General features: G+C 41.4%; 1 protein-coding gene across 3 annotated transcripts in view; it reads left to right on the top strand.

The window, feature by feature from the left end:
* Positions 1-21877, top strand: part of fto (FTO alpha-ketoglutarate dependent dioxygenase) — a 117546-nt gene that overhangs the window by 28803 nt on the left and 66866 nt on the right. For 2 of the 3 annotated variants that reach the window (XM_018666888.2, XM_051076954.1), the window contains exons 5-7: positions 497-576; positions 1166-1309; positions 7623-7742. In XM_018666888.2, coding sequence (XP_018522404.1) covers positions 497-576; positions 1166-1309; positions 7623-7742 — 344 coding nt within the window. Of the gene's footprint in view, positions 1-496; positions 577-1165; positions 1310-7622; positions 7743-15025; positions 15300-21877 lie in introns of those variants that run through there. The other variant, XM_018666890.2, reaches the window with a different exon arrangement.

Raw genomic sequence — 21877 nt, forward strand, 5'->3', positions numbered from 1 at the left:
GGGATACACAGGAAACAGCAGTAAGGCCTCTTTGTAAAGCTCCTGTGATATTGGACAAATGTTTGTTGGTATGGCTCTTCCATCTTGACAGATTGAGCGCGATCTGGTTTTGTTTGGTAATTAAAATTATAGTACAATGCTGCTCATTCTATTTGATTGGGTGCTGGACCAAGCGCAATCTGTCTGAGAGTACAAGATGATTTAGTCGTCATGTTCCTTCACGCTCTGCTTTTCATCTGTTTTTCTGTTGTAATCAGTTCTTTTTCTTTCTATGGTCTCTTCTATTATTTATTACAATTAATTTAAACCACAAGATCAAAATATTAGATGCAAAATTTTAACTCTTATTCTATTCTGCTAGCTGTTTTTTGTGTTTATTAAATAGTTATTTCTGTTGGATGGTTTTTCCTCTCCTGGACCGCTCTCTTGTTTACTGTTCCTCTCTGCTGGTATTGTTAGTGTATTCTGATAGTTTTCTCTTCCCTGTATTTACCAGATGACCTGAACAGCACCCACCAGCACTGTGTCCTAGCTGGAGACACTGCACGCTTCAGCTCCACACACAGAGTGGCCGAGGTGAGAAGCAAACAGGCCTAAAAGGGAAAACACAGAGTTTCCAATTTGTTGTGAAAATGCTGTATATAGCGTGCAGACTGTCCCCTTTGGTTTCAGTAAGGACTGCTGCTGGTGCTTACATGCTATTTTAGTGAAAAACGAAAGCCTTCGACACTGTGTCTGGTAAACAACAATGACAAATTTCAAAAAGTGGTGTTTTCAGTGAAATGGAAAGTTAGTGTGATCATCTTGAGTGGAAAAGAATCTGTAATTTTATGAAAGCTTTTTAGACTAGTACATGAATTTGTCATCTTATAATCCACTGAAAAATACAAACAGATATTTGAATGGCATTTACATAGGGTATGACCAGTTAAATAAGGCCTATACAATTTTTCAAAAACAAACATACTGTAAAATATATTCACATGTACAATATACTGATACAGCCTGACAGCACCATCATTAAGATCAAGAAAAATGCGAGGGTTAGTCATGAAGACCTCTTCTACTTGGTTGTTATTTTTACATGTTACATGGGTTCAAGGCCTTAGGTACACCTTGCATGGCAGTTATGTGTATAACACTGGGTTTGTCCTTTTCGTACCAGTGTTCCAGTGGGACCCTGACCTACATCCAGTCACGCTGCCAAGAGGCCCTGTCCAACCTGCACACTGACCCAGAGACAGGCGCCCACAACCTGCTGGCCCTGCTGCCAACAACGCTACAGCACTGTGAGGAGATTCACAATGAGGTGGGGACATTGTGGTGTGTTGTCACATGCTTGCGTTCACGTGTGCTTGTATATGTGTGTGTTTTGCATGATTGGGCACACAGACATTTGTCTGTGGTTTTTTGCATGATTTCATTTGAGAGTGTATGCAACTGTTGACAATTATTTGTACTGGCACTGTTAAGCCTGTATAGGCGTCAACTTTTGAACTGTAAACCTGAAACCTGTCGTTACCCTGATGCACTGCTATTTTTCCACAAGACCTGAATCAGCTTTTTTGTGAAAGATCTGAAGATTGTTTCTGGACTCGTGCAGCACCAGATGAGTGAGGTTTGCCACAGTGGATGACAGAAAATGTGCCAAAAAAAGTTTATGCAATGATATGCCCATCTTTGAAAGTTTTCATAATTTTTCTGTGATCGTGAACCTGCCTGACACTATCTGAATTGTCCCGATGCTTTAATTCTCGGCCATCTGGTCCTCCTAGGAGGTTAAAACATCTGAGAACCATCTGCAAATATGCCAGGGTTTTATCAGGACACAATCACAGTCATGGGATATAAAGAAGTCATTCTCTGAGACACCAAAAATTCTGGACTTCTCTATAATAACATTTGATTTAAAAATTTAATATATTTGAACAAACTTGCATTTGTGATTTGGATTTACACACTTGTGTGTCCAGAGTACTAATTTGTTGATGTAGAAATCTTTGGTGGGACAATAGTCTAGACAACAATTTTAATATTACATTGTCACTGTCTTGAGTGATTTAATTGTTATTATTGTCCGGGATTTAAATAACTGAACTCTCAAACAGTACAACAATACAGGTAACTGAAAATATGCTATACAGTATGGCAAAGAATGGTTTGATACACCTTTTCCATTTCCTTTGCATCATGGGAGCTCCTGACCATGCTGGCGGTCCTCTAATAACAGGTTAAAGCTCTGTAAACGACAGAATGGGAGCTTGCCAGCTTTCCGCCTTCTACTTACCTTGTTGTTTCTACACAGGGAAATGCCTCCAATATGAAATCCAGGTTGTTCTCATTTGTCCAAACCTGTGATGGATTGTAAGGCAATAGCCTCTCCATATGTTATCTAAAGATGGAGTCGTGCCCCGCTCCCCTTTTCACACACAACAATGAGTGATGCTGGCTTGCTGGGTATTGAGGGATGGAGCGGGGTCAAAAAAGAAGAACGTGAGGGGCCTGTCTGTGGAGCCACCAACCTCCTGTGTTAGCTTGCCGCGGGCCAACAGTTAATATAGCACTTCACCTCTCCCCCTTTTACACCCCTGGGCTCAAGCGCACATCCTAGCCGACGCTAGCACCCGGGCCCCTCAGCGGGACGCCATGACAGATGAGTCTGACGTAAGGTTGTTTAAAGGTTGTAGACAATATTAATTATTCAGTACTGCCAAACAATAGGGCTGTCTGTGTCAGGAGGAGTGCTGCGCTAGTTGAACTAGCTGCACCTGCTAGTTTGCCGCATAGCGCCACAGGATTACCAAGCGTAGGCCTCCACCAGGAGGGCAAGGCAGGTTTATTTAGGAAAACAGGACGCTATTTATAAAATAGCAGGTCCATGTGTATGTATGTGTATGTATGTGTATGTGTGAGTGTTTAAGTAAGGGCGGTGGGCGGGGGGGGGGCTGCTCTCGGGGGCTCAAGCATACCCTACCTGGCACTTGCAGTGATCGATGTGGCCATTTGTTTGGACTTGCCCACGAGAGCAGAACACCCACTTAAATGATGTATTGTTGGTGGAGTTATTTATGATGGCGGCACACTTTGGCGCTTGGCGGGTGCATATTGCGCAGGTCGTGTTTGACATGGACGACCGAGGAGCGAACAAGCCTGAGACGTGCAGGCAGCCTGACCTGAGCAGTGCCTTATGGGCCTTTCCTTAAAAAGTGCTAAACAGCAAGCTAGCACCGGCTGATGTGTCATGGATATTGTGCAATGTGGTGCAACGGGAGGGGGATTGGAGGTTGACACTTGTCAGAGGCCGTGGGTGGGTCTGACGATGATGAAGCAGAGCGTCTGCCATCTGAGTATGGGTGTTTGGGGATGGGGCGGGATGTCGAGATGAAGTAGGGGTTGATGGGAGACAGAGACAGAAATGAGGAAAACTGAAGATCCCACCTGTTTGTTAAGCACGGTCCTTCTCGCTGTCTCTTTTTAATCTTACCTCCTGTCTTAGGTGGTGGTGGGGTAGTCTAACATAGCATCACCACACAGCCCCCATGTGCATGTTTGGCTTTGAAATGCTAATCCCAGACACAAATGTCTTGTCTCATTTAAAGCCACTGTGTCACTTCCCAGGTGGGTGTGTGACAGAGTGCCCTGAGGGACCCCCTCTAATGATGCTAGTCCCCCCACAGTAAATATTGAAGGGTGGGACAAGGTTTCCACACATGTTCTGGTAGAAAGTAAACTGTGTGGAGGCAGGAGTGTGTGACCTTCCTAAGTCCTGTTTTCCAGGCCAGAATGTGTCCCAAAGGCTCTCAGGTCTTTGCTTGGCTTTGGAACACCTTAGCTGAGGGGCTTATAGTGGCAATATCATTGTAATCGTATAAATCACATCTCAAAACATATTTTTGCTTGCAGTTTGTAGTCTGTGCTTGTTATTCCTCCTGTATTTACCAGTTTTATTACTCTTTTACACTGTTTTTAATTCAAGTGAGACATTTTTATTGTTCATCCTGCAGGTTTATTGGGTTTTTTAATGTCTTTGTACTTTGTAAGTTTGTTTTGAAAGTGCTGCACAAATAATGATCTACACACAAGGGATAAAATGTTCCAAAAGTGAATGCATTTCACTTGTTCTGAGATCTTCAAAATTGTGATTTAGCCAGAGATTTCCTTTTTTTTTTTTTGAAGACTTAATGAACTGATTCAACAGTAATTTAAGAATATTAGTCACATTGATGTGAAGGAGCTCTTCTCCAGTAGCAGTTGGGCCAACAGGATATTAGATAGGAATGGAAATGTACACAGGAACGTGTGCATGGACAATATAACCAAGCTTTTGTATGACCAGTGTAGAATTAGAGCACATTGCGTGCCTGGTTGGTCTCAGACAGCTGGGTGGACCAGTTCTCCTGGCTGATGTGCGAGGTGGCTGGGAAAGGTAAACAGAAGACGGTAGAGCGGGATCGATCCCACTCTCATCAGCTCCAACCTCAGGGCCCTGGCCTAGAAATTGATTGGACTCGCTAAGGGAATACCATAAAGGTGTGGAAAAAATCGCGCCTCATTAAATGGGGAAAAAAGGGGGCTACTTGGCTTTAACTCCAGAGTTGCCATGGTGGGCGGCCGGCCGACTAATGTGGGGCTAATGTGTAGTTAGTGTGTCCATCACCTGGAGAGATGACAGCGACTGCCGCAGGGGAGCCACTAGCTCCCCTCTCGCTCCCCCGTGCCGTCTCTGAGAAAAACTAGCCCTAACAACCACTCTCTCTTTCGCACACACTTTCGATCTGTCTGCCTGGATAGGTGGCATTTAGTCAGAGTTCCCCTCTTGGTAACTCTCAGCTGGATGGCCAGACTCCAAATGCCACATTGGCCCGCACTCCTCCGTTGCTTTAGATGGCCTGCTTTGTGGCTGCCACTGGCCTGCGCAGTGGGGGACGGGCAGCCATGTCAGCTCAAAGTGGAGACACAGGTTGGTTTCTTCTCACTAAAGGACAGGCAGACAATCAGAGAGATAGAAGGAGGGACAGACAGAGAGAAAAGGACGTCCGATATCAGCGCTCGGAGGCTTTGTTGTGTGTTTGAGCTGTTGTGATCGAAGGGGAGTGGATTTGGAGGGTGTTGAAGGGACCATAAAGGATGACATTTCTTTGAAGGGTGGGTTGTATGGAGTGACTGAGAGGCTGCTGAGCAGTGCCACTGGCTGTGTATTCTCCCTGACATGCCCCAGTCCTTGCATGTCATCCCTGCTGTGATCAGAGCCTTTTGGAAGCAAATGGCAGGATGATTCTGTGCGTAGCTTCTACCCAAGGCAGACCTCACTCAAGTTGTTTGTGCAAATTATTCTTGCCCTTTGTTTTAACTTGCTTGGGGGGTTGGATGGTAGGCGACCTGCATCATAATAAAAAGCAATGACCATTAGAAAATATTTTAGTTCATACTTTTCCATGGCACTTTTATTAGCATGAACCAGAGTATTGGGGATGTCATTTGATTTCAAAACTACAGTTGTAGTCGTAGCAGCTTTGGAAAGTTACACCCCATATACCTCCGCACCTCACCCATCTTAATACTGCTATTGCAACTTAGCTAAGGTTGAAGAGAGACTTGCAAGTTTCAGTGGGCATTCAGATTAACCCTGCATTAAAACAACACTTTGGGCTACGTTGGTAGGGTGTGTTACTTCAGGTAATGGTAAGACATAAAATATACAATCCAGGAAGTCCAGCTTGAGTAAAAGATCTATGAATCTGCTTTTCACATGCCAAAACAATGCACCCTTTATAATTCTATGAAACAGGATTTTACAACTCTGGAAGGTTATCATGGTGGCCACCATCCCATCTTTTGTCTCAATGACAGTACAAATGCAGCATTCTCATTACAAAGTAATCCAAAAGGAATATGCCAGCTGACCGCAGTTTGTGTGACCCCAGCCCCCTCCATTGGTGCCCCCACTGAACCCAATGGACTGTCTTCATTGAAATGAATGAGAGAGCTGTGTTTTTTCATGCTGAGCAAAAGCTGGTCTGAACTCATTACCCACTACAAATTAGTTGTATATGAACATAATTTGCAGGAGACAGGGTTAGATGAGAGTTGATGAGTGGCTCATCCAAAAATCTGTGCTACATGAATAAAATGATCCATGCAAAACACATCAGTGAGACAAGAAAATACAGAAAAATATTCATACTGTCCTTTTGAGTCCCAAGACCTTTTGGGGAGAACTAACATGCTCAAAGCTCGTAGCGACTATTTGTGAGTTCACAGCTCTGAAAAGGGGCTGCTGTGTACATTGGCTAATGCTCTTGTTAGAAGAACAGTAAACAAAATAGTTTTCAGAAAAGGAACAATAGCTTTCTCAGTCCCATCTGATATGCGACTCCTTTGTATGTGACTACATTTTGTGTTGTACAGTTGTCTTCGTCAAAATGTAATAGAGCGTGCATTGTTTTGGGTGGATGATGCTTTGTAGGACGTTTTGGGGGAGGGCAACTCACAGCGTCTCGCGTTTAGGTTGGCGGCAATTGGGGCAATCTTTGACATACACACTCACATCGGCAATTGTATGCACAGACGTTAACAAAGCCACTAACACACCTATGTAGACAGATACACGCAAGGGCACAAACACACTGATCCTCGCGCAGGTACAAACACACAAACAGGCACACAGAAAGACACACTTAGAAATAGATAGGCTACACCTGGGCTACATGAAGCATCCTTGCGAGGATTAAATCAGCACTTCAAAAGAGCAGGAAAGAAAAACACTCCCAACGGAGGAGAGGGGAGCGGCTTGGCAGCCGAGACTGTCATCTCCAGACGGAGCGAGGGAGAGAAGGGGAAGGAGGGAGGAGAATGAGGAGAAAAGGAAGAGGGCGGAGTTTTCAGGTGTGCTGACTGTAAGGTGTGTGTGTGTGAATAGTCATATTCACATTTGTGCGTGAATGTACCATGTGTGTGTGCGTGTGTGTTTGGTAAGGGTGTGATTGTACTCACAGAGATGACCAGTGTTTGCACTATTTGTGGTAGGTCTGTTTTTCATGCATGCAATTAAAAAAATGTGTCTTGACTTTGTTCCTTCCAGAGACCTCGTAAAAAGGACTGAATGCACTCCGAAACAATTTTCTGACACATGTATGCAACAATTGAAAACAATGACTGCATTTCTGACAGTAAAAATGTAATTTCTCACAGGGTGCAGGACACTTTAAAACTTTTTTGAAAAAACATTTTTATCACATTTAGAAAATTCATTACTTTTTGTATTGCAAAAAGAAATTTATTGGACAGAAAAAAGGCCAATACTGTATATTTAAGCTTGTTTCTTTCAAAAATTTAATATTTTCTAACCAAAATAAGACTCACTGCAACATTTTGCAACATGCACTGCTATTTTTTTTTTCACACAGATTGTATTTCTAAGTTGCAAAATATAATATATATAATTTCAACTTGATAATTGTTCATACATTAAATTAAATATTATGCTCTCATGTCTAATAATTTTTTTAAAAAAGGTGTTGGTGATTTTTTTTTTTTTTTACTCTATTAGATTAGAAGAAGCAATGGGAAAATTGTCTGTCTGAACTAGCATTTTTATTCTGTATGTGTGTGTGTGCTCACAGGTAGAGTTCGAGTGGCTGCGGCAGTACTGGTTTCAGGGCCAGCGCTACACCCGCTTCTGCAGCTGGTGGACCAGACCAATGGAGCAGCTGGAGAAGGACTGGAGGCTCATGGAGACCATGGTAAGGCCCTTCAGACGCTCTGCTGGTCACATGGCAGCCGTGCTCTCTGGTTTCTTAGCCCGCGTAGTTTACTGAGTGTGTCATCAACTCAGTGTCACTAACATTACTTTACTAATCTGTCAGTGGTTAAATTAAAATGCACTTCCATATAAATTTTCATTTTTCACGTCAACTTCGTATTTACACACACATCATCCTCAGTCCTAGGTTTTATATTGATGCTATCCCTGTTGTAGAAAATAGATGCAAAGGAAAAAAGAAAAAGAAAAAAGCATGAAAATGTCTAAATCATTTTTTAAAATAACATATACAAATCTTGTTTTGTATTAGAAAATGGAAAATCATATTTATTGACTGTAAATTTAATAATACATTTGAAGGCAATACAGTATAAATTATATATACTATATAAACACCAACTATCTGTAATATTCTTAAAAGTAAGTAAGTAATAATAATAATAATCATAATAAGAAATACACATTTTCATGAGCAACTTCATTGCTACTTTAGTTTCACAGTTGTCATTTCATAATACAGATTTTCCCCTTTCTAAATGCTCAACATGCCTGTGCGTGTTCTTTTTATACAAATTACATAAGTGATCTGCTGTCCAATATTGCTCCTCACAAGAGAGGGCGTGTTTAAAATTACATGATGGATTGTCTAACTTCTCACCACGCTGCATTATTAAGGATGTGTCATGTGTTAGCCTCACAGAAGTTTTATTAGAGAGGAGCGTAGGCATGCAGCTATTAGTTAGAGAAATCACTTAGTAATGTCAGACTCATAATTAAGTCACCTTACTCACAGCTCTGTACTGTACATATGTGCTGCAGACACACATGCATACACACACACGCACACACATACAGCGCACAAACACACTCTGATACATGCTTGGTCTCGCGTTCTCCTTTCTCCCCACAGGTTCATCGCAGTCCTTCTCTCATAGCTAGATTTCAAAGAGTGTGTGTGTTCATGTATGTATGTGTGTGTAGTTAACACCCAAGACACCAGAAGCAGCAGGGGGCACTCTTGTATCACTGTAGCAGCAGCAGAGGGAACGAAAGAGCTGTGCTCCTTTTTTCCTCCTTGCTCTCTCTCTCTCTCTCTCTCTGTCTGTGTCTCTTTATGTCTCTCACCCACTCCTGCTGTCTCTGGGAGCTCTCTGTCTCTGTCAGTGTCGAGTGCTGAGCAGTAATCACATCTAATGCTCAGGCGGGGATAAAGACAGGGGCTGGAGGAGAACAGTACTGCTGCTGCTGACGCTGCCTGGCTCTAGTCATAGTCTCTCTCTCGCTCTCTCTCTCTCTTCTCTCACACAGTCAAACAGCCTGGCAGAGGGTGGGTGGATGTGGGTGTGGGGGAGTTAGTAGACAGAGGCTAAACTCATCTAGAGCTCCACCTCCGGGCCCAGATGAAGTGTGTGATTTGGACCTGTATTTAGAAAAGGGCATCAGTGAAATGTGAGGTCTTTCTCTCTCTCTGCTGCAGTGTCTCCGTCTCTCTCTAATGGACAAGCAAACCATATCCACTGTGTGTATTTGTGTGTGTGTGTGTGTCTTGATGTGTTCACATGTGGATTTCTGCTATGCAGCAGAAACTTCAGACATTATACTTTATACGATACAACAATTAAAATGTAAGCCCTTTTTTTTAGGAAAAAGAAAAGTTAATTAAAATATGTGAATACATACATCTGTAAATAAAATTGTATGTAGTATTTATATATTTCACATTTCTAGTTATTTTGATGTATCTTCATAGCAACTTTAAATTATTAATTACATAGTGTCAAATCACATGAAAAGCAAATATGTTTTCTGCAGGAATGTGTATTGAACCTATGCAAAAAATAATACACTCTTGAGCACATAAATGTAATGATTCACTATTGTGATGAAAGACAACATTATTGCCCTGGCAAGCAATATTTACATACATGCATCGACCTCTGATATGCTGATGAAAAGCACTTTATAGATGTGACTTATAGATTTTCCTTTTGGAGCTTTTGATAGCTGTGGCTTTTTCTGCAGTTACATTAAAACACATTTCTCTAAATTACTTTGAGTTATTTAAATTATGTGGGTTCCCCCCATACATTCCTTTATTGCATATATTTTACATTTTGAAGCCAGCAATTGACAGCACAGTGTAATTTAGTGAAATACGAGTGACCTGCTGTGTGCAGATGCTGTTTGCCATTTATTTATTTAGATTTTTCTGTTTCTGCCTGCAGAGTATATTTTAATACAACATTATTTTTTGTCAAATTTGATATCACCGTGGGTATTTTAAAATAACAAATATATGTCTCTTTAAATAGGGTTTATGAAATGACACTGTGTTGTTTTATACACTGTGCTGTAGCAATAAAACAGCCTATTGTTTTATCCTGCTAAAATAGTAATACAAACAGCCAACCTTCCTCTCTTTATTGTCATATTTAGCACACGGTGTTGTGGGATGTGCAGGGCTATGTATGCGTTTGTTAGTCTGTATGAAGAATATTGCAATGTGGGGGGACTAGCTCCTGTTTATGGATACTGTCTCTCCCTGGGGCTCCCTCTCTGCTCCTCAGCCTGTTGTCATGCAAATGCTTATCCTTCCATTTGAATGACATTCTGATAAAATACATAAATAAATATATAAATAAACCGAAACAAAACAAGTCCACTTGCTCGCTCGCCTCTTTTTGGTACCTCATGAATTCATGTGGTTCCTTGATAGAAACAAAGAGATGGGCTTCAGGATAAACTTAAAGTGTAGGTATGTGTATGTGAATGTACAGCAAAGTTAGAATGTGAATATGAGCGTGTGTGGGAAGGGTAATGTATTTAAGGTAAAGGTTGTTTCTGGAAGGTGGAAAAAGGACATTAACTTAAAGGTTTTACATTCCCCTGTGATCCAGGGTGCTGAAGTCTGTTTAGACCTGCCTGGCTCGCAGCCTTATGTTCCCTCAGGACCCTGCTATCATGGCTATCATACAATAGTGACATTTCCTTAAACTAGCAACAATGAATAGCTTCCGTCTGACTGACAATAGACAGAGAGTCTTGGCTTTATGCAGAATATTTTAAATACCGGTGTGGTATTTTTTATCTTTCCTCTTTTCACTGTGGGGGAGAAGCGACAGCGACGAGCCCATGAGCACATCTCCCTTTTTTTATGTATTTTTTTCCCTGTCCTGTGCACGTGTGTTTGCGCGAGTGTGTGTATGTGTGCACCATTGATGTTAATGTATGCACTCGGCATGACTTTAATTGATTTAGCAGCTCTGCTTGCACAGTACAGCTTTTTCCCTAATTTGTCACTTTCCTGACTTCTGTGGCTGCTCATCTCGCGACTTCAAAAGCCACCGTGGATGCAAAGAGATTTCAGTGCACTCCATCTCCTTCTCTCTCTCTCTCTCTCTCTTTATGTGCTTTCTTTCTCTTGTTCTCTCCCTCTCACTCGCTCCTACTATCTCACCATATCTCTGTCTCTCTCTCACACTTTCCCCCTTATTTGACAGGAGAACGAGCCTTGTAGATGGAAATCTTTTCAACACATATCAAGGAAATTAATCCACTTTCATAATAAATGGGATCCACTCAGTTGAATACATTTGTATACTTCAAGATGTACAAAACAGGAAGTGGTATCGGGGCCATGTCTTCCTCTACTCCGTTCACCCAGCCTGTCACTCCCTGTTTTCCGATGGTTTGGTCACACACACACACACACACAGGCATTACACACTCTTTTTTTTCTCATTGTGTGACAAAATTTTCCTCCTCTGATTTATAACAGAGGCTGTGGGCTTTTTCATGCATACCTGTGTGTGTGTGTGTGTGTGTGTGTGTGTGTGTGTGCAGGGATGTGCTTGGTGACCATTTCATCTTCTCCCTTCACTTTAATAACAGTCTTCGGAAACAATCTGGGCTGCTGAGGAGGGTTGCACTGCAATCATACACAGCCTGGCCCGGTCGCCATCGATAGCTGATTAGGTTATTGACCCTCGTGCGTGGAGGGATGTGTGCTCAGGAGGCAGTTTGGGAGGGAGGGATGGAGGGTGGTGAGCTTGTAGGGAGAGTCTGTAGAGACAGAAAGAGGCAGAGGGGGAGGCAGGAAAAAAAAAGAGAGAGAGACAGAGGTTGTGTGTGTTGGGGGGAGGAAGGGTGGGGGGTCAATGTAAATGTTATTGCTGTGTGAGCTCATTTGATCAAAGTCCTGGAAAGGTTAAGCGAATCCAATCTGGTTTTGTATGGCAGAGTGGAGACACAGGCGCTAGGGAAGAAACCCCCAGGACGGAGAATGGATTATCATATTGGCGCTGGAGTAGCAGGGGCCTCCGACGGACAGTTTACCCTGCCCGTAATGCGTTTAGACAGCAATTGGCCTTAATAACCTTTATTGACTTCAGCGGGTCAGTGCCAAGAATCTAATTATCAAAGTGTATCAATTTCATTGGAGTTTAGAGTTGCACCGCTCAAAATAATTATTTTAAGGTCGGGCCGGGGCAATTAATCCCCTCTCCACTTATTTGATGGCTTTGTAAAACATTATAAATGTTATGGTTTCTGTTGTGCATTTCACCGTAAATAATTTCAGGGAGCAATTTTTTGTAATGTATTATTTGGAGAGCTCTCCATGCCGGTCCAGCTGAGGGAAAAAGACAGCATATTTGGAAAGCTAGGCCAGAGCTGAATCATGTTGCAGATGTTTACCAGCAGTCATTTTTCTCTTGTGCTCGCTGTTTTACTTGCACAGTCGGGCAGAGTTTTAAAGCCACTTTATATGCACACATGGAACCCAGATTAATTATAAGTGTGAACTAAGCAGTAAACTGTTTAAAGACCATTTTTATTGCTCATTATGAAGCCATTTATTATCTCTTACATTAAATCACACTGTGTTTATGCAACATATTGTTTTGCATTTTAAGCTCCATACTGTGCAAATAGGCTTATACATTTATTATATTCCAATTCTTTGCGGTTCTTATGCATTTATACAGTGTGTACGTGTTTGTGTGTACATGTGTAGGTTTGTTTGTGTGTGTTTGTGTCTATATATCTGTGTGTGTGTGTGCGCGTGCGGTGTGTCCACAGTGTGAGTGAAGAAAGTAAATGTGCACCTGCACAGTAGTTTATCCTTCATTGACAGTCAATACGTGCTGGTACCTGGATAGTAGCAGCTGTTTTTCCTTATCACACAACATAGACTAGAGGCCTAATCCACGCGTTCATTATTGCACGGCCTTGTTTACCCGCGGCTCTATATTAGCTTGCTTGCTTTGCCCTATTTAGACGGAGCTGTATAAAAAAGAAATTACTCAAAGATTATTGTTATTATTCATTTAAAGAGGAAATATATGGCTGATAATACATTTTACATCACGCAGCAGCTTGTGTTTGGAAATATAAAATGAAAAGAAGCAGGAAGAGACAGAGAGAGGGATAGGGAGAAAGAGAGAAGGGAGAAAATGTAGCAGTGCAAAGGTATTTGCAATTCTCTTTGAAGTCCCTATTCAACAGGGTAAGCTGAATTTTCGGCAGTGCCTGATAGTGTTCTGCGTAAATGCTTAAAGCCCTTTAGAGAATTTTCATGGGCAGATACGCGGTGGCTTGAAGGGAGCGTTTATGTTACCTGGAGCCAATGCAGCCCGCAGCTTTGTACCTAAAGATGTACACTGGTAGTGAATGGAATCCCACAGAGGTTTGTCTATGACAGAATCTCACTGCAACATCACTGTAAGCCAGAGCAGGGGAAGAAAAAAGAGCTACGAACAGGTTTAACCCTGTCACTCCTCAACTGGTGTCTCACGTATGCATGTATGTGAACAAAGACATGGAAGGACATAGACACACAAATAAACGCACACACACACACACACACACACACACACACACATACAATGGGAAAGTTCAAAGGAAACTTTTTGGGTGTTTTCAGTTAACACATGGAAGTAACAGTTTGAAATGTTGAAAGTTGAAAATTTTATTTTTTGTCTCCTTTCATGGATGTAGTTTGAAGCTATATAGCAATATATACAATAGTCACATATTTTTAAATGTTACATGGTAGAATAAAAGTGGCAAATTCAAATGTGCTCAAGTGCACAAACACGCACACAGACACACACAGAAATAGACACGCACACTGGGCTGTCAATCATAATTGCTCTTGTTGTCATAGTTCATAGTGTACCAGTTCATTTTTTTCGCAATTCCTCAAGGAGCACGTTCTCATTTAAATGATTAAAATGATTCCTCATAGAAGTGTGTAATTATTTCCCAATAACAGGATGTAGCTCATTGTCCTGAAACCTTAGGTGGGGAGAGGTGTTGCGTTCTCATTCCTATAGTACACTCAGACCTGAGCAAACTTGTCTTGGGGCTGTGGATGACTGAATTTGGAATGTATTAGAGGAACTTCACCATTACTGAGTGTATGGCACAATGTGGAAACCACAAGTGAAACAATGCCATTGTTTTATCGGCACAGAAAATGAGCTCATCGAAAAATCCCTCTTTTTTTGTGTGTGTGTTCTTTGTATCCATGACTGGAGTACACCTCATCTTCACAGTGAGGGGGTGGGGAGTTTTATTGACAGTGGTTTGGATAATTTATTTTGTTTGTCTGTGAATTGTGATGTTGACAGTGTTTTTACTGTATCAGCAGGCTTTGAAGGCGGCTTGTCTCGTCTTCTTAGAAAACAAATGAGCACTTTACAGAGACTGATCTGCCTTATCCGCTTAGCAGCTCCCTCAATCCCTGCATTTATTTATTTACTTATTTACTTACTTATTCATTTACTTACCTCTGTATGGATTTGGTTTGATTTCTCTCCCTCTACTCGTGGCCACCCCCTCCTCTTCCTCTCCGTCTCTTCATCCTTGGCCCCGATCAGCAAGATAAGCCTTCAGAGGAGGGGAGATAACATCCATTAAAGTGGTAAAGAGGAATTATGGGGCAGCCCAGATTAATCACTGCTCAGCTTAATCGCATTCAGTGCGGACGGCGGGGTTGGCTGCAGGGCCCAGCTTCTTCCTGTGTCATACCAACAGAGAGCGAGATGCAAGGAAGGAGTGTGTGTGTGTGTGTGTGTGTTTGTATGTGTTGAAAAGTGCCTTGATGGGGGAGAAAGTATAAAAAGATGAAAGAGAGATTTCAGAGCTTCTCATAGCAAAGCCCACCCCTCTTATAGCTGACTAGAGACATTATTACTAACCAGCACTTGACATATAATTATTCCACTACTTTGATCCATGTGTAATTGTTTACTTTTGCAGGCAATCGCGTCAAAGTGGTGGAGAAGAGGGAATTACCAAAGACACAAGAAAACACATTGATTTGTCACTAAAAACAAAGAAAGTAACTTAAACTCTTGTTCAATTTGTGTCGTTTTAGTGCAGTATTAATCTTCCTGAATATTGAGTACATGGCCAGAACTTGTTCAATATTTCTCATGTTCAGAAACACAATTTGAAATGTGCTGAGCTCTGTAAATAAAAACCGAACCCTCACACTGAAAGCCCTGTGTGTGTACTTTAAATAAAATCATTTGAATCTGAACCTCAGCTGATCTTCATCAGGTTCTGTGGTCCTTATTATTGTTTATCTTCACATTAACTCAGATTTCGTTTCACATTTATTTGCACAGCCCCTAATCACAGTCACAGTCTCCAAGGGTTTCATATCACCCACACATATTGAAACAATAAATGAAACCGATTAATAAAAATGAAAACAGCCTACCCTAACTCTAGATCCTCAAAGTGAACAATAAAAAAATCCCACCCCAAACCTAATTAGGGATAAAAATAGAGGAGGGAGACAGGGAGAAAAAAGGCAACCAATTTTCTGAAAATATTACACACAGTTGTGGTCAAAAACCTTGGAGAAAAAATGATATATCCTGTACAGACTAACACGAGAGAAAAAGGCCCAAAGCTACAAAGCTAAATGCCACTGTGATACTTACACTTTACATGTCTTGGAGAAAGGCTTATGTATGAGGTCTCCAATATGGTGAAGATCTGATCCATAATCAGGTTTTTGTTCAAATGTTGCAACTGGCTCAGAAAAGTAGCAACCATTTAATACCTCTGTACCTCTCTAATGCTTCAAAATCAGTGGAGCAGCAATCGTGTTGGGGTTCTGAACTACACAGAGCTTTTCTTTGAAAACGATGAGTGGGGAGAATGGGGTGATGCTGATGGGAAGACAGTGTAAAATTGTTTGACTCGCTTGAAGAAACGCAAAGAAAGGGGAGATATATGGGAAAAGATTGCTGATGATAATTGTATCATTTCTTCAGGGAGGTGGGGGGGTTGTTGAGAGTTGCATTTTCAGAGGTGAGGGGAATAGAGAGAGAACGGTAAAGATTTAAGTGCAGAGCATATGAAAGAAAGTAAACCAGAAAGATATGAAAAGCTGAGGCTGTAGACAAGGGGATGTGAGTACAGTCAGGAGGAAGTACAAGTCCTGGGAGCATTCTGGGAAGTTTTTTTTGGTCTGTGCTCCTCTCAAAACAAGACATGTACAGTATAAAGAGGATAACCCAACAGAGATCAAACCTGATATGTGTGTTTTCTGGTAAATCAGATTCTCTCCCATGTGGAGCCTGAAAGGAAAATCCCCTGCTTTTTTTTTACAGTCTTTGTCTTGTTTTGTAGTTTTGACCATTAATACCACTGGTTATGTTTACTCACACTGTTTACTCACCAGTTTCACCGCTGAGATCCCAACAATGGTAACTGAGTACTGTAGGACAAGAAATATTGGTGTTCAGACAAATCCCCAAATGTTTTATTGTAGGTGCTGTAATTATTAAATTACTTTAAAACTACAAGTATACACACCCAGAGTTATAATTGTTATAATCATCCAATACATTGTTAACCTGTGTGCATGCATAAGTACAGTAATTATGGTAACTCAGAACCCTAGATGTTGGTGTACGAGATCTACTTGACTTTTACAGCTGTTTGTATGGGTAATAAGTTTTAATTTTCACCTTTGTCTTCACTGGACTTGTTTAAAACCTGTCTGACCACTTATAGCTGCTCTGTCTCAGCACTGCTTATCAGTGTTTCTGTGTCCTTACATCTCATCAAAAAAGTCTGTGAGAAAAAATGTTTTCTTAACCAAAGGGAATGATGGGCAAAACTGATAAAACTGACTCACACAAAAAGCCATGACTTGTAATTTTTAATATTTATTCCCAGACCAGCTTATGACCAGCACATGGATAGGAAATAGAATTTAAAACATTTTGCTCATGGTCAGATCACAGGAAATGTCAGAGTGCAGTAGCAGACAGGAGGATAGAATCAGCTGTAGCTTTGGTTTTCACAAATATGAAGCAAATTTTCAGGTTGTACTACACTGGTGATGGTGATAGCAGCCATCCTTCCAGGTAGCAGAAACGCTTTCACCCTCCTATCCTTCCCTTGCAGATAGACCGATCTGATGGGTGGTGTTAAATGGGTGAGATGTAGGACAGTGTAATTAACGCTAGTCCTTTAGTGGGCCCCGCCTCGCTCCGCTGGGAGCGCCCGATATAGCGCTCATTAATTCCTATTTGTGTGTAATGAAAGGGTCATGTTGGATGTAATAAATGGCTCTTTTATTTGGGCGAGAGCTGCAGGGCGGCATCCTCTCCTGGCTAACAGTCTCATAAACACCCTTTAGCTGCTCTCATCAGCCTCCCTGGGTGGGGGGCAATCACACATATACATACACACAAAACACAATTGGTGGCAGGGGATACTATCTAAATGTGTGTTTAGAAACACTTGAGTAAGTTTAACATATCTCTTTTCCTAGTTTTGACCAGCAGATAGCCAGTAATAACAGCATCAGCATCATATATTATTAGGTTTAGCCCTATTGAAATAAAGACTTTTTTTCTTTTTCTTTTGTGCCTTTAATCAAAGTCAATTGAAATAGGTAATTAATCACATTTTTTCCATCATGGTAAGATACTAAGTCCTCAGGGGCTTTGTTCAAATGCTGATCCAAAGTTTCAGCATGCAACAAAGCATTACAATTAGGGGCTACTTTGTTGAAAGATTAAACCTAGAATACAAATGATAAGTGAACATAAATGTTATGAAAAGAAGCTTGAATGTGACTGCTTTCTGATGTCAAGATACAACGCAATTTAGGTTTTTTTTGATTCATTACAGTTATCAGGCACAAGATGTAACTCAATCTGAAATGACGTTAATTCACTTTTAATTCCATGTAATTTATTAGATTATATTGTTATACTCTGGAATTCTTCTCAGAGCATACACGGTTTGTGTTGAACATACTGTGTTAAATGTAAAAACTGCTAGTGCCTTTGACGTCTTCGCCAGATTGAAGTAGACAGAATTTTATAGAGTATGTGAGTCCATAATCCAGTTATATGTTACTGTTTCATGGTGTGTGCCATTGTCTGTTATTGTATAGCCATGTAGTGTGGAAAGAATTGTATAAGGCAACAGGGCTGCCAGTCTCTATCTATAGGGAAGCAGCAGATGAAACACACCCCTGTTTTTGTGTTGCTTTGAATTATCAGGACTGGGATTTAAAGTAGAATGATGCAACAGAGAATATATTGATTATCACCAAACCTTAGTGTTAAATTAAGCAAGTAAATGCTGGATTTTAGTTGTACTACCTTGATTTAATGTATATTATGATTTGGCACTATGTAAATAAAGAAATCAATTGAATAGAGTGCACATAACCTGGAATAATATCACAAACAAATAAAACTAATGTAAAAATGCTAGGTCATGCTTATCCATCAACTCAAGGTTTGTCTGGCACTGATACCACATAGACCTTATGGTCCTTAGTAAGGCATATAGTATTTTTATGGAAGGAATCTGCAGTTATGGAGATCTTAATCTGTCCTACTTTAGACACAGTCTTCCTCCATATGTAATTGACATTTGATGTCAGACTAGACATACTGTATAACAGGTCTTGTTTAGTTTCACTACAGCGGCCCTCAGCTAGATGCAAAGATTGAGAGAATCACTACACTTAAGATTTTTTGTAGTCAATCAAAACTTTGTTAGCTGTGCATTTGAGCCCCTGCAGGCAACCCACCCCCAGAAACAGAACTGCTATATGCGAGCGTGTCTAGATGGATGGAAACCCTTTTTATTGGTTTAGCATTTTTTGAAGACCTGAAGTATGGTGCAGTGTGTGTAACACTGTAACTCCGGGGCTTAGTAAGGCTGGCTTTGGCCCCAGTCAGCAAAAAGCTTTTTTCTGGCAGGAGAGTGAGGTGCTGATCACAATCTGCTATCTAGCAAGAATCTAGACTCAGCTTTCATATACTGAAAGAGAGAAAGGGAGTTTTAACAGAGCAGAGGGTGCTTTAGTGTCGCGCTCATCGCAAACATCTCTGTCCAGCTCTGTCTTCATTGTCCTGAATTAGTCAAAGCGCCTCTCAAAGCTTTCTTGTGATGGATGGATGATGCATTCTTGCCAGGCCAGTGAGGAGTTTGTACAAGTGTGTGTGTGTGTGTGTGTGTGTGTCCCTTGTCCCAGCCTGCTGGAGAGCTCATTCAGACGAAGAACTATGTGGTTTAGCCATTAAGGCCAACTGGATCCACACTCCTTATCATGAGACAGAGACAAAAGCCTTGCAAGAAACAGGCCTGCGAATTTATATGTGATATTTGTGGGCCCACTGGACTACGACCCGACAACAGATTTTCCTTTTCTTCTTGCCACCAAAAGGGAGCACCACAAAAGCCTGTGAGTTCTGCTTCATTTGACCCCGTGGAAAGCATATGTCCTTCCATCCCGCTTTTATTCTGCCCAGAAGATGGACTGCCGTAGGGGCCATAGAAAGCATCCCTGCCCACTTGAGTGTGTTACAATGCCTTCAAACAAAATCACTTGTCAGGGGTCTTCCCTTTTTGGGAGGTTCCCCCTCCACCCCCCAACCCTTTGTCACTTCAAACATGTTACTCTGATGTTTCAGACACATTTTTCTAATGTTTTACACTCCATATAATCTGCTGTGCGTAGCAAAGCCCATTTTACTGGCTGACATAATTGATGGTGCCCACAACCTTGCAAGGGTCAATCGGGCAGAAAGGCCTTGGTTTCTATCACCACGGAGATCGCGAGAACACATTAACACACCCACACACAAATGCACACACACAGAGTAAAATTAGGGATCTCTAGATGTAGAAATGTGAAGTATCTTCTGTTATCACATAAACATCAACATAGACTTTGAAAAGAAAAATCCTTTAAGAGATCTTTCCAGAAATTTTTAAATCTACTATTTCTCTTACAAATTTACAGGGCAGTATTTCGGCACCCATCACTAATGGTACTAATGAGGATATAAGGAAACTACAAGGAAAAATATGCCAGGTTTAATTACTTTGAAGTTAATAAGATTAGGAGTAAAATGACTTTTTGGAGTAACTGAAAGGAAGAGTTGCAACAAACCTTTTTGAAAGGTCCCTTGAAGTCAGTGCTCTGTAAGTTTCAGTTGTAAGAACTGTTCAGAGTTGCACAGATAATTCAAAAGACAGACACACATGCACATATAAAGAAAATACTTCTTTGAAAGAACATTTTTATAGAACTTGCTTCTCTCATTTCCCCCCCCCCGTTTCCTCTCTGATAATATCAAAGGTTGTGGGGCTTCAAAGTCTGGAAGACAACCCTGACCAATGTTGACACCCTTCACTCTTTCCCACCTGCATGCATGCATGCACGTGCACACACGCACATACACACGGCGCACACGCACACACACGTTATCAACCCAATCTTACGTAATGGAAACTGAGCAAATTTAATTTCAGATATGCCTCAATTTTGAGCCATCTGTAATCATGTGACAGCAGGCAGACGGCAAGGAAAAAACACACACACACTCACACACACACAGTTTATGAGTTAAAGTGTGATGTCACAGAAAAGTGAATGTGGTCTGGGCTTATTTCTTCCTGGGCTAATATAATTTTTCCACCGGTGGAGAGCCCCCCGCCCTCCACAACCCTCCAAGTGCTCCCTCCCCAAGAGCAAAGTAACTCAGCAGTGGCATGCAGCAAACACACACAGATCCCTTGTCCAGTCTGGAACTGGCCCTGGCAGGATCACAGCTCCCCAGTTGTTTATATCAGTGAGCAGAAGCTATCCATTACCCCGAGCAAGGTGCCTGATGCCTTTTTCCACCAGCGGTCAAAGTGATATTGGTTTCTTGTATTAGAGGGGAGAGAGGGATGGAGACAGCTAAGAGTCTGCCAAACTCTCACTCCTAAGGCCTATGAAATCAGATGTCAGAGCAGCTGTGCTTAAACTGTGGCAAACGTCAGTGGAGTGTCTGGAGATGTGGAGAATAGGGTTGAACCTTAAAGTGTGAGACACGTTGTTAATGTGGTAGCCATATAGGGAGGAATGACAACAGGTTGTGTTAAACAAGGCATACATCATTCATCTTACAAATCTAATCTAATTGCTGTGGTCTGAAAATGTGATTTTGGGATATTAGAGTATTTCCCAAAATCATTCAGCTCTTATTATTCTCAGGTGTTACTCGGCCTTGTAGCTGATGGCTGAAACAAAAACCAGGCAAAACTCTGAGTCATTGTCCTGGTGACCAAGTTGAAGCCCCACTGATCTTGAAGACTTCAGCAACTATCTGGTAATTACCAGCATTAATAAAACAGAAACATTTTATTTTTTCCAGATGTCAGAGCATGAAATCTTAAATCTGAATTATCTGCTTAATAAATACGAGTAAAGGCTGCTAGTGGAAGATTTTTTAAGGTTAGGTTTAGATTTTACGAAGGATTCCTGTACTGTATTGCAAAGTCCATTTGACTTTAGCTCCATATCATACAGTTGGTCTATTGCCAGAGGGTTAACAGTCCCTTCTGCAGCTGAAAGGTATTTTTTTCCCAAAATGCAGCTCACTCACTGTAGCATAAGTCAGTCTTGATTAGATTGGCTCCTTGATGCAGTAAATGTAATTTTTGATATTGAACTTTTGGTGGAGGTTTTAACTTCTTGCATGCTATTACTATGAGTTAAAGGCCCCAGTGGTGGCTCAACAGTCACCAACAATAGAATAGATTACTGGTTAGAGCCATGCCTGCCTCCATATG

Source organism: Lates calcarifer, linkage group LG2, assembly GCF_001640805.2.
Source record: "Lates calcarifer isolate ASB-BC8 linkage group LG2, TLL_Latcal_v3, whole genome shotgun sequence".
Lineage (NCBI taxonomy): Eukaryota > Metazoa > Chordata > Actinopteri > Centropomidae > Lates > Lates calcarifer.